At 41.3% G+C, this 16,434-nt stretch overlaps 2 protein-coding genes across 5 annotated transcripts; one reads left to right on the forward strand and one right to left on the reverse strand.

Annotated features, from left to right (window-relative positions):
* The first annotated feature begins 11,541 nt into the window (after positions 1–11,541).
* LOC122045229 (cytokinin riboside 5'-monophosphate phosphoribohydrolase LOG3-like) lies at positions 11,542–13,258 on the forward strand. 4 transcript variants are annotated; one of them, XM_042605361.1, is made up of 7 exons: positions 11,542–11,887; positions 11,952–12,049; positions 12,145–12,175; positions 12,253–12,352; positions 12,428–12,498; positions 12,561–12,704; positions 12,976–13,258. In XM_042605361.1, exons 1-7 carry the CDS (start codon positions 11,759–11,761, stop codon positions 13,063–13,065), a joined length of 663 nt encoding a protein of 220 aa, XP_042461295.1. In that variant the 5' UTR covers positions 11,542–11,758; the 3' UTR covers positions 13,066–13,258. The 4 variants fall into 4 exon arrangements, with proteins under 4 accessions (XP_042461295.1, XP_042461293.1, XP_042461294.1 ...); XM_042605359.1 differs by having other exon boundaries at positions 12,253–12,498; XM_042605360.1 differs by having other exon boundaries at positions 12,561–13,258.
* A 794-nt stretch (positions 13,259–14,052) lies between these two features.
* Positions 14,053–16,392, reverse strand: LOC122045228 (delta(8)-fatty-acid desaturase 2-like). The gene is made up of 2 exons (XM_042605357.1): positions 15,379–16,392; positions 14,053–15,300 (listed from the first exon to the last, which is right to left on the reverse strand). Exons 1-2 carry the CDS (start codon positions 16,246–16,248, stop codon positions 14,809–14,811), a joined length of 1,362 nt encoding a protein of 453 aa, XP_042461291.1. The 5' UTR covers positions 16,249–16,392; the 3' UTR covers positions 14,053–14,808.
* Positions 16,393–16,434: the final 42 nt, after the last annotated feature.

Consider the following 16,434-nt stretch of genomic DNA (forward strand, 5'->3'; position numbering starts at 1 on the left):
GCTTGAGTGATCTCAGCCATCCGGAATCGGGCTCACCCGAACCCAACTTCCGGCCTTCTCGAGCAAGCTTCCGCTTCCGGCTTCTCGTCCCTCAGAAACGTTACGCGCTTCCTTCTTGTCCGCCCGTGTACTCTTCCGCAGCACCTCGTCCCTCAGACGCACCGAGCCTGTCAGCTCTCTCCCATGCCATCCTTCTCGCTAGCTGCGACACATGATTAAATACAACAGGATCTAACCTAACTTGTTTGATCACATCAAAACAACCTTGGGGTACCAACAAGAAGCCGATTGAGCTGGTTGTCCTGATGATCGTCGGTCCACCACTGGCTACTATATATTTCTCAGTGACAACCTCATCTCCTGGAATTCAAAGAAACAACAAGTTGTTGCCCGATCCAGTAATGAGTTTGAATATCGGGCACTAGCTCATGCTACTGCGAAACTCTGTTGGCTTCAATTATTATTGGGGGAACTCTGAGTGTCTATGCTATCTCCTCCGGTTCTTTGGTGTGACAACATTGGCGCAACTTTCCTCGCTGTCAATCCCATCTTTCATGCTCGTACAAAACATATTGAGATTGATTTTCACTTTGTTCGTGAACATGTTGCCCGCAAGACTCTCATCATCCAATATATCTCCACTTAAGATCAGCTGGCTGACATTCTCACGAAGGCCTCTCTCCTCATCGATTTGCTCTTTTACGTGACAAACTCATGGTGTGTGCTACACCGCTTCATTTGCGGGGGAATGATAAGGAGAGAAATAATCACACCAAAATGTCATAAAGATAAAGCAATCACATGCTACAATCAAGGGATTTAGGATCACTCTAATCACAGAAATATTATCAAATATTTACTCAATTAAGCTACAATCAAGGGATTGAGAATCATTCTCTCTTATATAAACTACTGTGTATAAATATTGTCTAGATTATTCATAATTATCTCTTATATCACTCAAATAGAAAATATCATCACTCTCCTTTTTCTTCGAAACAAAAAAAATATAATACATTTTATTTTATTTTATATGAAATTAGATTGTCCAGAAAAACTTCTAAAATTGACATTTTCTTAAAGTAAATTATTAAGAACAGTTTAACCGACACAATGCTGAAAATAAAAATGATCGCCTAGCAAGTCACGATGTTGTTGCCTGACGGGGCAACAACTGACTTCAATTCACAAATAACAATGAGGCCATAAATCAAACATTTATAATCAAATTTTAGCTATTAAGTCCAACTTGAAAGGAAAATTTAAAAGAATAAAGAGGTCAGCGCCATCTTTTTTACCGAACAAGGGAAACAAGTTTAGGAATTAGGATTAACTTTGATTGAGCTTCCTTGCATGTTGCAGAGGGCGGAGGAAGTAGGCGTGTAACTTGCTGCAGAGTACAGAGTACGAACTACGAAGGTCGGAGGGCTGGTGTGAGTGGAGACGAAGTTTAATTAGGGTTGTGTAATAATTTTTTTGTCATATTAATATTATTATTTTTTGTCGGGACCGAGTGTGGGCAGATGCCCACATGGGGCCCGTGTTGTTGCCCCTGGTTGTAACAGCTATCGAGTAGTTGTTGTAATATTATTCTTTGCTTTTAGTGTTATTATAGCAGCTATAACTGTTGGGATCGATGATCGCGGCTAGAGGGGGGGTGTGAATAGCCGACCCCAATTGATCGCGTTTCTTTCTACAATCTAGGGTTAGCGCAGCGGAAATAAAAACAAGAAACGAAGACAAGAAATCAAACCTCAATACGCGTCGATGTAACGAGGTTCGGAGATGAAACTCCTACTCCTCGGCGTGTCCGTAAGGTGGACGAAGCCTATCAATCCGTCGGCGTCGACTGGTTGAAGCAGCAACTTCACGAGACGCCTACAACAGCAGGAACCCAGTCGAAGAAGCTCACACGAAGCTTCGGAATTCAACAAAACTCAAGAGCACAGCAGCAGCTCAGTAGGAAGAAGAGCAAGAAGAAGAGGCTCGATCTCCTTTTATAACCTGCAGAAGACAGCGAAGAAGACTAGCCGTTGTGTCGCAACGGCTAGGACCTGGACCGATCAGGCTCCACCCTGATCGGTCCAGAGCCTCTCTGATCGGTCATGGGGACCGATCAGGCCCTATGCTGATCGGTCCCCAGACCGATCAGCACACTTCGCAGAGAGTTGCCCACTCTCTGATCGTCTCCTGATCGGTCTGTGGACCGATCAGGGTGCATGTGGATCGGTCCACAGACCGATCCCCTCCTTTTCTCTTTGCCTTCTGTTCGCTTTCTGATCGGTCTGCAGACCGATCAGAAGAACCTCAGTAAGCCACTGATCGTTATCTGATCGGTCACAAGACCGATCAGATACCCAGCGTATCGCTGGATCGATCCACTGATCGATCCAGAGCTTGGTTTTTGCCCAAACCAAGTTCCAAGTCTTCCAAACCAATATCCGGTCAACCTTGACCTATTGGTATCTTATGCTTAGCATCTGGTCACTCCCTTGACCTGCTAAGACTTTTCTCTTCGTGTCAAGTATCCGGTCACTCCCTTGACCTACTTGACCTTCTCAACACCAGATGTCCGATCACCCTTGATCCATCTGGATTTTTCCTTGCCCGGCTTCACTCACCAGGACTTTCACCTAGCTTCACTCACTAGGGTTTTCACCTGGTTTCACTCACCAAGATTTCCAATCTGCCCGGCTTCACTCACCAGGACTTTCCAACTGCCTGGCTTCACTCATCAGGACTTTCCAACTGCCTGGCTTCACTCACCAGGACTTTCCCACTGCCTGGCTTCACTCACCAGGACTTCCACTTTCACCTAGCTTCACTCACTAGGATTTTCACCTGGGGCTTCACTCATCATGATTTCCCGACTGCCTGGCTTCACTCACCAGAACTTTCCCCACTGCCTAACATCCCAGTTAGGACTTCCCAGTCAAGTATCTGGTCAACCTTGACCTATTTGACTCTTCTTCATTCAACCTGATCAGACCCTGATCAGTATCTCTCCGCATGGACAACTGCACCTGCATTGTCCATGTCTACACGTCTTTCTGTATTGTCAAACATCGAAACCATGACCAAGGTTTACTCTTGGTCAACTAGGTCAACCTTGACCTATTGGAAATTGCACCAACAATCTCCCCCTTTTTGATGTTTGACAATACCTTTAAGTTAGGCTAATCCAATAGTCTCAACTTTCCTCATGCCACTAGGTAATGAAACATAAGTTACAACCTTACATTCTCCTTCTAAGAAGGCAACCTCCTTCTTAGATAATGAAAGCCTAACTTAAACCCTTCATTCTCCCCCTATTGGCACACATCAACAAACTCTCCCCCTGAAGAGTAAGTTATCGTTGTTCACAACTTCACTCGTCGTGATCAACAAACTCTCCCACTAACTCCAATGGTCTTCCTTGAACATTCTCTAGACATTCTTCCCCTTTTTGACACACATCAAAAGGAGTGAATCAAGGTCAAGAGTTTCTTCCTAATGAAAGTCCCATACCTTTCATTGAAACCCTTAATTTCCCCCTTGATACTAAACTCAACAATCAACTTAGTGATAATCCCATATCACTAATCCTCAAAAGTCTTAAGGAGTAAAAACTCCCCCTAAAAGTCAACTCCCCCTTGACAATTAGGTAAAACTCCCCCTAAAGGTCAACTCCCCCTTGACCATTGCACCAACAATGTCTTTGTGAGTTCCAAACCTTTAGAAATCCATAAAACCCAACTTCCAGCTGAAATTTCAGACCAACAGCTGAAATCAGAAACTGGCACGCTCTGATCGGTCCCCAGACCGATCAGAAACCCCATGGATCGGCCCGCGCCGATCGGTCACCTGACCGATCAGACCTTCCCTGGATCGGTCACCGAGACCGATCCACACAGACCTGGACCGATCAGGGAACCTCCGGATCGGTCCACAACTCTGATATCTGATTTCTGAAATTTTCTTCTCCCGAAATTCAGAAACCTCTAGAAAATTCCAGAAAATTCGAAAAATTGTGAAATTTTGAGGATACATTCCTCATAACATATACTATCATGGAAAAATAGTTTTCTATGAAAATAACTTCCATTTTTCAATCTTGATACAAAGTTCTAAAACTTTGAAATAGTTCAAGTTTATCTCAACTTTGTATCACAATGTTCAATGATGAATGCTATCACTAGGAAAGCTTCATCAAGGTTTTTCAAATCAATTTTAAAATGCTTTTAAAACCATTTGAATTTAGGACCATAATCTTAGGGCTAGATGTACATGACTTGTACACAAGCTTTCCCTATGATCCTTAATTTCTTGAATTAGGGTCATCTAGGTACAAGGACAATGCACCTTGATCCTAACTCATGATCCTAATATCTCACACACATCTAAGGTGTATCAAACCACATTCAAGTCAATTTGATGTGAGATATGGATTAAGGTCAACTTGGGCTAAGTTCTCATGCATTTTCTAAACACAAATTTGATCTCAATATCAAAATGTGTTTTTCATCCTTAAATCAATTTCATTGATCATTAATGCACAAGATGATGACATGGCATATAATGATGTCATACATAATAACATGTGCCAATGTCATGATGTCATGGCATAAAGTTTGAAAACTTAAATAAAGCATGACATATAAACTAGCCTAAGCATTATCATGACATTTCAAATGATAATAAAACAAATATGATGTCATGTCATGGCATATGGCAACCAATCATGGCAAGTTAGCACAAATACCTAAATTCCCTATCTAAGTATCCTTAGCCTTAGCTAACTTAAAATCTAACCCTACATTGCCCATATATCCCTAAGAGAAAACCAAAATCCCAATTATGGTATTTCTCTAGGTTTTCTTAAATTGTGCCAAATAAGATTAAAATCGATATTTTTCAAATATGGCGCAATTTACTCTTCAAGGAGTAACTAATAATTCTTTTTCATTTTCAAAGGTTATCAAAACCTTGAAAATGCTCCTTGAGTGTCAATTTCCTCAAAGTTGGGTTAACTACCCTACTAATTGGAGTTGACACTCTCTAACCCATCTATGGGATAGAGAAGATGCTCCTAGGAACCCAATACCTATTTGAGCTCATTGGGTTCACTAAATATTCACTAGGGATGACTTCCCTAGCAACCCTCCTAATGACCCTCTTAGGCTTTAAAGCCTTGGTCATTTGGGACTCATCAAGATCAACTCTAGGGGTGACTCCCCTTGTGACCTTAGTGGTGGTCTTCCTAGCCCTAGGTTTTGTTCCATAATCGAATGGAACATTATGATAAGTGGGCTTGACCACTTGGGACTTAGGTTTGTGACCCAAACCTTTCTTGTCCTTGGACTTGGGTTTTTGACCCCTAGACCCTAGAGTCAAATCCTCAAGAGCCTTTTCTAGAGAGTCAAGTCTTGACCTCAAGACTTGATTTTCTTTCTCTAATACCTCAAGCTTTAATTTATCATTTTTCTTTGAGGTATTCCTAGGCATATGTCTAAATGATTTTGGATTCCTACCTAGGTTTTCCTTAGCCTTAGATGGGTTAATTCTAGGGTTGGCTTTCCTAGTGTTATCCTTATCTAGGTTCACATGTTTGGCACCTAAGCATGTGTATCGATTTCTATAATTAACATGCTTATCATTCTTGACAATAGCAATAAGGCTACTAGCATGCATCCTACTAGAATTGCAAGAATGTGCCTTAGAGATTACCTTAGGGTTTGCCCTAGCTCCCCCTATACATGTGCTCGATCTCTTGTCCTTGTGAGATTGCCTCCCTCTCGGACATTGGCTCCGATAATGTCCCCTTCGCTTGCATTGGAAGCACACCACGTGCTCCTTGCCCTTGCGTGTTGGGACTCCGGCTTCCTTGACCTTTGGCGCCGGTGGAGTCTTTCTAACTCTCTTTGGACATTTACTCTTGTAATGTCCATACTCCCTACACTCAAAGCACATTATGTGTAATTTGCTAGAAATTAAAATGCTTGAGTTACCTAGGTTTGAGGGTGGATGAAAGCTCTCTTCTTCATCCCTTCCGGAGGTAGACGCTTCTTCTTCTTCTTGCTCCGAACTTGAAGAAGAACTCTCCTCCTCTTCTTCTTTAGATGTTGAGTGGCCCTCAACTTCTAAATCCATTCCTTCATGAAGTGAGCTCCTTGGCTCACTTGACTCCTCTTCATGACTTGAAGTGGAGTTCTCCTCATGGAGCTTTGCCAAGTTATTCCACAACTCCTTGGCATCGTTATACCCACCTATCCTACACAAAACATCATTAGGTAAAGAAAATTCAATGATTTTCGTTACCTCATCGTTGATGGTTGATTTGTGGATTTGCTCCTTCGTCCACTTCTTCTTCTTGAGAGGTTTTCCTTCTTCATTCTCCGGAGGAGTGAAACCTACTTGCACACACCTCCAATTCTCAAGATTAGTCATAAGAAAATATTTCATTCTTACCTTCCAAAACGCGAAGTCGTCGCGATCGTAGAAGGGTGGAATGATGATGTCTTCTCCGAGTTGATCCATCTCTAGCCCGTGCTCCCCCGGGTGTTGATCCGTCGAAGAGCGGCCTCGCTCTGATACCACTTGTTGGGATCGATGATCGCGGCTAGAGGGGGGGGTGTGAATAGCCGACCCCAATTGATCGCGTTTCTTTCTACAATCTAGGGTTAGCGCAGCGGAAATAAAAACAAGAAACGAAGACAAGAAATCAAACCTCAATACGCGTCGATGTAACGAGGTTCGGAGATGAAACTCCTACTCCTCGGCGTGTCCGTAAGGTGGACGAAGCCTATCAATCCGTCGGTGGATGAGTCCCCGGAGAACCGGCTAATATATACTCCTTGTGGGTGGAGAAACCTCGCAACAATAACTCTTGCAACAGCAAGATAGAAGTACACAAATACAAAGAAGCACAAGACAATATGAATGTAAAACAAACACGCTTGCCTTCTCGTCGACTGGTTGAAGCAGCAACTTCACGAGACGCCTACAACAGCAGGAACCCAGTCGAAGAAGCTCACACGAAGCTTCGGAATTCAACAAAACTCAAGAGCACAGCAGCAGCTCAGTAGGAAGAAGAGCAAGAAGAACAACAAGAAGAAGAGGCTCGATCTCCTTTTATAACCTGCAGAAGACAGCGAAGAAGACTAGCCGTTGTGTCGCAACGGCTAGGACCTGGACCGATCAGGCTCCACCCTGACTGGTCCAGAGCCTCTTTTGCTGCGGTACTTGCCACGTCAGCGAGAAAACACAGAGTCAACGCTGCTCTCCTCTGATCGGCCTGGACCGATCAGGTAACCTGATCGGTCTGGGCCTCTCCTTTCGGTCTTTGGCTGATCGGTCCGCAGACCGATCAACCAAGAAAATCGCCGCCGATCGTTATCTGATCGGTCACAAGACCGATCAGATACCCAGCGTATCGCTGGATCGATCCACTGATCGATCCAGAGCTTGGTTTTTGCCCAAACCAAGTTCCAAGTCTTCCAAACCAATATCCGGTCAACCTTGACCTATTGGTATCTCATGCTTAGCATCTGGTCACTCCCTTGACCTGCTAAGACTTTTCTCTTCGTGTCAAGTATCCGGTCACTCCCTTGACCTACTTGACCTTCTCAACACCAGATGTCCGATCACCCTTGATCCATCTGGATTTTTCCTTGCCCGGCTTCACTCACCAGGACTTTCACCTAGCTTCACTCACTAGGGTTTTCACCTGGTTTCACTCACCAGGATTTCCAATATGCCCGGCTTCACTCACCAGGACTTTCCAACTGCCTGGCTTCACTCATCAGGACTTTCCAACTGCCTGGCTTCACTCACCAGGACTTTCCCACTGCCTGGCTTCACTCACCAGGACTTCCACTTTCACCTAGTTTCACTCACTAGGATTTTCACCTGGGGCTTCACTCATCATGATTTCCCGACTGCCTGGCTTCACTCACCAGGACTTTCCCCACTGCCTAACATCCCAGTTAGGACTTCCCAGTCAAGTATCTGGTCAACCTTGACCTACTTGACTCTTCTTCATTCAACCTGATCAGACCCTGATCAGTATCTCTCCGCATGGACAACTGCACCTGCATTGTCCATGTCTACACGTCTTTCTGTATTGTCAAACATCGAAACCATGACCAAGGTTTACTCTTGGTCAACTAGGTCAACCTTGACCTATTGGAAATTGCACCAACAATAACTAATTGCTACAATGAGTAGAAGTTATTATGTAGTTGTTATAATGTGTAGAAGATACTCTATAACTATCTACTATAACTGTTTAAAAATTATTTTAATTAATTTAAAGTGATTTTGATGTAATTTAAATAATTTTGATCAAATTGATAAATAATATTTTGACATAATAGTGTTCAAAGTTTTAAAATTTGGGGTTTAACTAAGTGTAGAAGTTATTGCTGCAACATATAGAAGCTATTTGATAGTTACTATAATATGAAAATTCAACTATTTTTAAGATTTAAGATTTAACTATAATATTTAGAAGTTACTCACGTGAAAAAATAAACTATTTTATTAAGATCTTAAATTATAAACTATGAAAATTATTATCTCAAAATAGTATTTATCACTTTAATAAAAAATAATTAAAATTGATTAAAATAATTTGAAAATAGTAATCACTATAGCGTATAGAAGCTACTAAGTAGTTATTATGTGCCCTCAGAACACGGTTGAGTTTAATAGTGCGGAGCAGAGTTGCTATCATACTAAGTAGCATAGTTTGTAAAATCGCGATCCTACACAGAATCGATTTAAGGTTAGGATCGGATCATAGAATCGTACGATCCTACCAAAAACCCTTAAAATCTTATCATACATGATTAATAATTAGAAAAAAAATACCTAAAAACTCATTTACATATAAATAAATAACTAATTTTATATATATATGCAATCATTTATACTCAACACCTCAAATTACATTACTACATGCATAAATTTAAATTAACTTGTAATTCAACTGTCATTCTCACATAGTAATAATATTTATATTTTCATATTATAAAATGAAAGAATATAAAATTTTTATTAATATAATAATAATAACACATTCAATATCAAAAATATTTCCTTGATTTATAAGATAATTCAATTTAAAGGTCAACAAAGCACCTAACTTATATAATAGAAGTTATTGAATCCTTTGATTCAAATATGAATGCTGGAAATAATCTTCTAAAGACTGGTTGATGTCACATAATACTAAACAATATATATCCAAAAATTCATTATTTTGGAGAAAAGAAATGACGGAATATTATTGATAAAAAATTAACTCAAAAATAATTAAACATATGTTTAAATAATTTAAACCCCTACTAAGATGAAAAAAAGATAATAAAAAAATATAAAATCTTCTAGACATCCGAAAAGGATTTAAATGATATTTTTTGGGTTTGAAATATAGTGGTTAAGGATAAACTTTGAAATTTATTAAAGATATCTGAACGAGCTTTGATTTGATATATTATAGGTCCCGTGGGTTAATCCGAGTCAAAAGTTATGACCTCTCAAAGCTTCCACCGATCCTGCTCCGATTATGCTCCGATCCTACCGATTCTGTTCCGATCCTATTGCGATCCTACTGCGAAAATGATTCTGCATGATTCTAGATCTATTTTAGATTTTTAGATCATAGGATCATACGATCCTACGATCCGGATCACAATTTTACAAACTATGCTAAGTAGTTATTATAATACTACAATAATTTTATATTAAGTATTACATGTAGTAGGTATCCTGTCACTTCTACGTATTATATAGAACTAGTTGTAGCTATTATAATAATGTAGGAAGTCAGAATATTCTTGGGATAAAATATCTAATGAGGCGTACTTTTGACTTTTTTTTAAGTACCGTTTTGATTTTTGATTTTTACCCTTTTTTTTTTTTTTTTTTTTTTGACAAAAATAACCCTAAAATTCCCTTTTATTAAAATTATCAATATATTCATCATTAAAATAATATTTCATTTTATCTCTTCTCAGCATTTTTGTTAAATTTCTATTATAACATAAATACTTAATTCTGATTCCTTATCATTTATTATTATTATTATTATATGAATATTTTTTATTGGATCATATCGATCAAACATTATATTTAACAATTACGAATCCTAATTACTATATTTTATTTGAAATGATTAATATTATATTATAATAATTACAAGAGGAAGGGATGGCTGTAGCATTTAAAATAAAGATATTTTTAAAATAAAAATGAATTAAAACAGAATCAAATATTATTTTAATAATAAATAAATAAAAAAACGTCGTGGTAATATACAAAAAGGAAGCGCTTTTATTTTTGACCATCTTTTTTTAGTTCGTACCAAGAACTGGATGCTTCATTTCTCGCCATTGCTGTCGCAATAATGTGAGATGATGAGGTGACATGATGTGACCGTGGAATGGTGCATAAGGCGGTGGATTCAACGCCGTTCATTTCTATTTCCAAAACAAGACCGAGGTAAAAATTTAATGTTGGAAGCTTGCTCATCGGACAAAGTACAAATGGAGAAATCAATAATCATAAGCTCCACGATGCAGGAGAAGATAAGTGTTTAGGGTTTGATGTGGTGCAGTGGAAAGTAGAGATAAGTGTTTAGGGTTTGGTATGGTGTAGTGACCAGAGGAGATAATTAGGGATGACAATGATTAAAATTTGGATAAGATTTCATATTCTCTTTACTCATCTCCATTTATTATATCTATTCTTATACTCATCCCTATATTCATCGGATATTTAACTTTCATACTCGTCAGAGGTTCGGATATTCATATCCTACACATCTTCCTATTACTCCCTATCATTGTCATTTTTTTTAAAAAAAAATATTTCAATGTACTTGTTTACTCTTCTTCGTCTCGAGCTCCTTCGATTGGATGAACATTTCTCATAAAAAAAAGATGAGATACGTGTTGATGACAGGATAAAAAGACAAATTAAGACTTTTTTTAAAGATAAAAAATGGATTAAAATTTTTTCTTTTCCAATAAAAAATAAAACTTATATATATATATATATATATATAGAGGGTATCGGATAGGATATGAGTAGGATTTTATTATATCCATTTTCATACCCATATTATAAAATACTCATACCTAAATATAAATTTATTATAATCAAGTATAAAAATTTTCTAGATATCCTTCTCAGGATGTCAAATTATCTATCAAATTTGGATAAAATTATATCCCTAAATATAATGGTAAGAGGACGCATATACGACAAGAGCCATATCTGGCCTGGCTCCTGAATTTATTTGTAGAAAGAATGTAAAATCAAATAAAGTTAATCGGATTGTAATATATATATATATGTATATCAAAGTACAAAACTATCGATCCCATTCCTCCAGTAAAATAAAAAAGAACGATGAGGAGGAAACCAGAAAATAATGCTCGTCAAGTCCAACAAATTCGCTCTGCAAACTTTCTTACCGAAGCATGATTAGCAAGTCTCTCTGTCCTTGGCCCAGCGTAGTAATGGAGTCCTGCTCGATCCTCACGCAGCGGAGGGGAGGAGGGGGCAATGCGAATCAGTGCATGAGGCTGCCGGGGGACAGGCGGGACCCCCCGTTTGTTCTCTTGTGCCCCTGCGTGTGCATGCATGTGTGCGCGCGCGTTGTAGGATGGCACGGACAGTCAAAGATAAAGCTCTCATTTTGTTGGTGCCAGTTGCCAGCCGACGAGCAGTATAAGGAAGCCAAAAGAGCTACAGCTCGTGCCTGCAGGTCGACATGGAGGGAGAGCAAGCTGCTGCGAGTGCGAGTCCTTCCAAATTTACAAGAATCTGCGTCTTCTGCGGAAGCAGCCAGGGGAAGAAGAGAAGCTACCAGGACTCGGCCGTGGAGCTCGGCAATGAACTTGTAATGTTTTCTAATCCATCAATCACCGAAGCTTCAGGGAGAGTGAGAACTGCTGTAATTTCAGGTATCCAGGAACATTGATTTGGTGTACGGAGGTGGAAGTGTAGGCCTAATGGGTTTGGTCTCCCAAGCTGTTCATGAAGGTGGAAGGCACGTAATGGGGTGAGCTATATAAAGCTTTTTAACTGCTTCATGCTTAACTCGACTCTCTGAATGACCCGTTCCTTGTTCATGAACAACTATGACTCTCCTTGCAGGGTCATACCCAAGACTCTCATGCCTCGAGAGGTAAGGGTTTCTTTTTACATACTCACCATTGCTTCAAGTTAAACTTCTCTCGTATCTTTCTTGAATTCTTGCTGCAGATTACCGGCGAGACAGTAGGGGAAGTGAAGGCAGTGGCAGGCATGCACCAAAGGAAAGCAGAAATGGCTAGACATTCTGATGCCTTTATCGCATTGCCTGGTCAGTGTCCAATCTCTAGAGAATGTTGCATTCCATTCCACTCCTTGGGTTTTCTGATTGAAATTCAAATGCAAGGGGGGTATGGTACGCTTGAAGAGTTGCTGGAAGTGATAGCATGGGCTCAGCTAGGAATCCATGACAAACCAGTAAGACTCTCTTTCCTGTATTCAACAATATTATATTTAAACTGTAAGGCAATCTTTTGCAGGTAGGATTGCTGAATGTTGATGGATACTACAACTCCTTGCTGTGTTTCATTGACAAAGCAGTGGAAGAAGGTTTCATCAGCCCAAATGCTCGCCATATTATAGTTTCTGCTCCAACAGCTAAAGAATTGATGAAAAAGCTGGAGGTGATTATACAAGTGAATGATCTTACAGTCTCTAATTCATCTGAAGGAGTTTTTTCTTTTTCCTCAAAGAAAGAAACTGCAAATTCTTTCAGTTTTGCTTCTCAATCATTGCAAACCAGCAAAAGTAGACAAACATGAGTATTCAAAGACTTTTAAGTACAAGGAAGTTTGTTTATATACAATAACAACAATCAATCAAAGTCTTTATCCCACTAAGTTATTGCTAACTAAATCTAAACAACATATGAACAATATGTTTTGTGTTAATTAGGAGTACTTCCCTCGGCACGAGAGAGTTGCTTCTAAGATGAACTGGGAGATGGAGCAGCTTGGCTACTCGGAGTACCAGATATCGAGATAGAGTGGAACTACATATACTTGATGAGGTAGGGGGCAAGGATATGCAGCAACAAATTGGTAAAGGAGAAGAGGAGAAATCAAAATGCAGCAACATTTTAGTAGTCACAGCTGAAATGCTTTTGGGATTCTTTCTTTTGTAAAGTATTGTATGACAAAAGGCCTGAGTATATATATAAAGCTTTACTTTCTTCTTCCATGGATTGTTTGTTTGGGTTTGACCTTGCTTTAGATTTGGTAAGCTGCTTAGATATTATTAGCATGCCACAAGTGAGATCTCTTCCATAAAAATACAAGAAAATGCGAGAAAAATCAGTAGAAAGTACATCGACAAGAACTCCAAGTGGTGCAAAAACACTCAATTTCAACTGCATTGTCAAGGAAGTTCAATAGTAGATTGAGTTGTTCAGGCAGACCAAGCAAGCTGAGCTCAAGTGAACCCATGGTCTAGTCAGTAGGTCTAGTATGGTGGTTTAGTTGGAATGGGTGAGTCGTTCAGCCTGCTTGGATTGACCACCTCGATTGGTTTGGACCCACAACTCGTTTGCACCATAAAACACAACACGATGATAATATATTCAGACCTAAACTCACTTTAAAAGGAGGAAAATATTTTTCTTTATATGCAATAATATTATATCCAAAAATTGAAAATACTTCACCAAATTGAAGCAACACTAGAAAAGTAATTTTGTGACAAAAAAAAAACTTTCTCATCCATTGGCCACCCAAACGCTCTAAACTAATCACCAAGAGAATAAGAAGAAAATATTCAGGGTTTCAGAGTTTTAGGGTTCTAGGGTCACTTCAAATGGCACTACCATTTCAGTGTGCTGTGAGTGGATTGGACAAGAAACAAAGGTGAGAATTCTTCATCAGCATGAGTAATGCCACCAATGAACTCGAACCATACAGGCACCCACTAACCTAGTTCACTACACATCAGATGCCATGAAGATAGATAGTGCTTATCCTCTGCCTTTTCCACTCCTTTATGTACTTTATAGATCATATCAGCTATCCAGATTCACCACTGTGGCCAATCAATATTTTCTATGCAAAAAATACAATGCTCACTATCTTCCCTTTATATATACTCTCCCTGCCACTGTCTGGTAACTCAGAAAATCATAACTCAAGATGGAGTTGGAAGTTGTTAAGAGAATTCTCATTCTCTTCCTTCTTGCCTTAGCTACATCGCCTTCAGAATCACTTCCAGGTTAGTGATCGAAAGTTCATGAACTAGTAACATATAAAAACTTTACTGAATGTTTGACTTGCAGGAAACCGAAAATTGATGTACTATAAAGCTCCCGTTTTGGCTGGAGCTTATGCTAGATTCCTGATGGTTAGAACCAATGACTATGGAACGTATGATCCTTCTCCTGCTATGGACAAGCCTCCTTACAAGCAAATACCTAATTGATGCTACAGTGAGGTAGTTCAAGAGAGGATAATCCATTTAGTGCAATGGATGGAGATGTAAGCATATGATATTAACTGAGTGTATAGTGTACAAGTATATTTGATGATAATAGATAAGCTCTGTATTATGTAGATGTCCTACTAATGATTTTAAAATAAATACTGATGGTTAAACAAGGAAACTAATTTATTTGGTTTTAATTTATTGAATTTAAATATTGCAAAATTGAAATTGACAGCCTCAGACACTGAAAATAGCAGGAAATAAATGCAAAGAATTCAGAAACATGTTCAACTTCCATCCACAAACATGAATTGGATCTTACCCATGGGTGTTGAGAGCCTCCCACACCAAGTTCTTGGGCAAAGGTTGGGCCTTATCGCGGGCCAGCATAGCCGCAGCCTTCAGCGTGGCGATGGTGCGCACGTTGGCCTCCCAGAAGGAGAAGCTGTTGTAGGGCAGGCCGTGCTTGAGGCAGAGCTCGCGAACGATTGGCACCATCCGCCGGAGTTGCCCGCGAGGAAGCCTCGGGAACAGGTGGTGCTCCACCTGGAACTGCAGGCCGCCGTGGAACCAGTCCATCCATGGGGGGCAGGAGATGTCCAGCGTTCCCATTGTCTGCGTCTGGAACCAGTCGTTGGCCTGCGGTGGCCCGAGATAGGTGTCGGTGGACCAGTGGTTGAGGCAGAACTGTACGTGCTGAATCCCCGCCACCGCGAAGCTCACCAGCACAAACAGACCGCGCTCCCACCAGCTCGGAAGGCACGACACCAGCAAAGGGAACCAGATCCAGAACACCGCCACACCCAGAATCTGCATATCCGATTCGAATCAGAGCCTAATTACCAAGTGTCAAATTGATCGGAAGATACGAAGTAGAGAAGCATGTACCTCTAGGAATCGCCCCGGCACGCGCTTATTGGAAAAGAGCAGCAGCAGAGTTTGGGCGAAAAGGTTGATGCGGGCGACGCACATGACCGGGTAGAAGGTCCAATGCTGGTAGCTGACGAGCGCCCGCGCCACCGCATCGAAAGTCATTTCCCGCTCGTAGTAGAAGGAGGTGAGGCTGCGGAAGATCTCGACGGAGACGGCGAAGACCGGTATGTGCTGCAAGTCTGGGTCGATGTCGAGGCTGTTGCAGGCCACGTGGTGCACGTTGTGGTTGCGGTTCCACCACCCGATGCTGAGCCCCGTTAGGCAGTTTCCGGACAACACTTGGATCGCCCTGTTCGTGCGCTTGCTCCCCGTCACCTCGTAGTGCCCCGAATCATGCCCTAGAAACCCCGATTGCATCCACAGGAAGCCCATCACGGCCGCGCAGCCGAGGTGGGCCCACACGCTCTGGGATCGGAGGATGCAGTAGATCACCGCAGCGAACACGACCGCAATCGCGGAGAGCGAGATGGCGGTGCCGTGGCCCTTCTTGTCGAAGAGGCCGAGGCGGGAGAACTCGGCGACGAGGCGACGGTAGTCCTTGGAGACGTCGGAGACGCGGTAATCAGAGAGGTGGCCGACGAAGCGGAGGTAGGGGTTGTTGGCGAGGAGGGCCAAGGTGGAGCCGGGGTGGTAGGCGATGAAGGCGTCGGTGATATCCTGACCGGCGAGGGTGAGGAGGGGGAGATCGCCGCCGGGGTGGACGGGGGCCCAAGCGGTGGCGTCGTAGATCTTCCCATGGATGGAGATCCACAGGTCGGTGGGCTTGTTGTGAGCTTGGAGCTCCTCCGACGAGAAGGACCGCGTCTGCTTCTGCTCTCCTTCCATCCGCTCTCTGGCGATCCTACCAACGGAGGCAGGATGGGGAGAGGATTGGACGATGGGAGGAGAGGAGAATAGTTGTTAAAAATGGGAATTGACGGCCCGCAAGGATATCAAGGGGTAAAAACGCGTTCATCGACTCAATAACTTCCAGCCACGAACTTCGATTGAATCTCATCCATGAGTATTGAC

This window comes from Zingiber officinale, chromosome 2B, assembly GCF_018446385.1.
Source record: "Zingiber officinale cultivar Zhangliang chromosome 2B, Zo_v1.1, whole genome shotgun sequence".
NCBI classification, from domain to species: domain Eukaryota; kingdom Viridiplantae; phylum Streptophyta; class Magnoliopsida; order Zingiberales; family Zingiberaceae; genus Zingiber; species Zingiber officinale.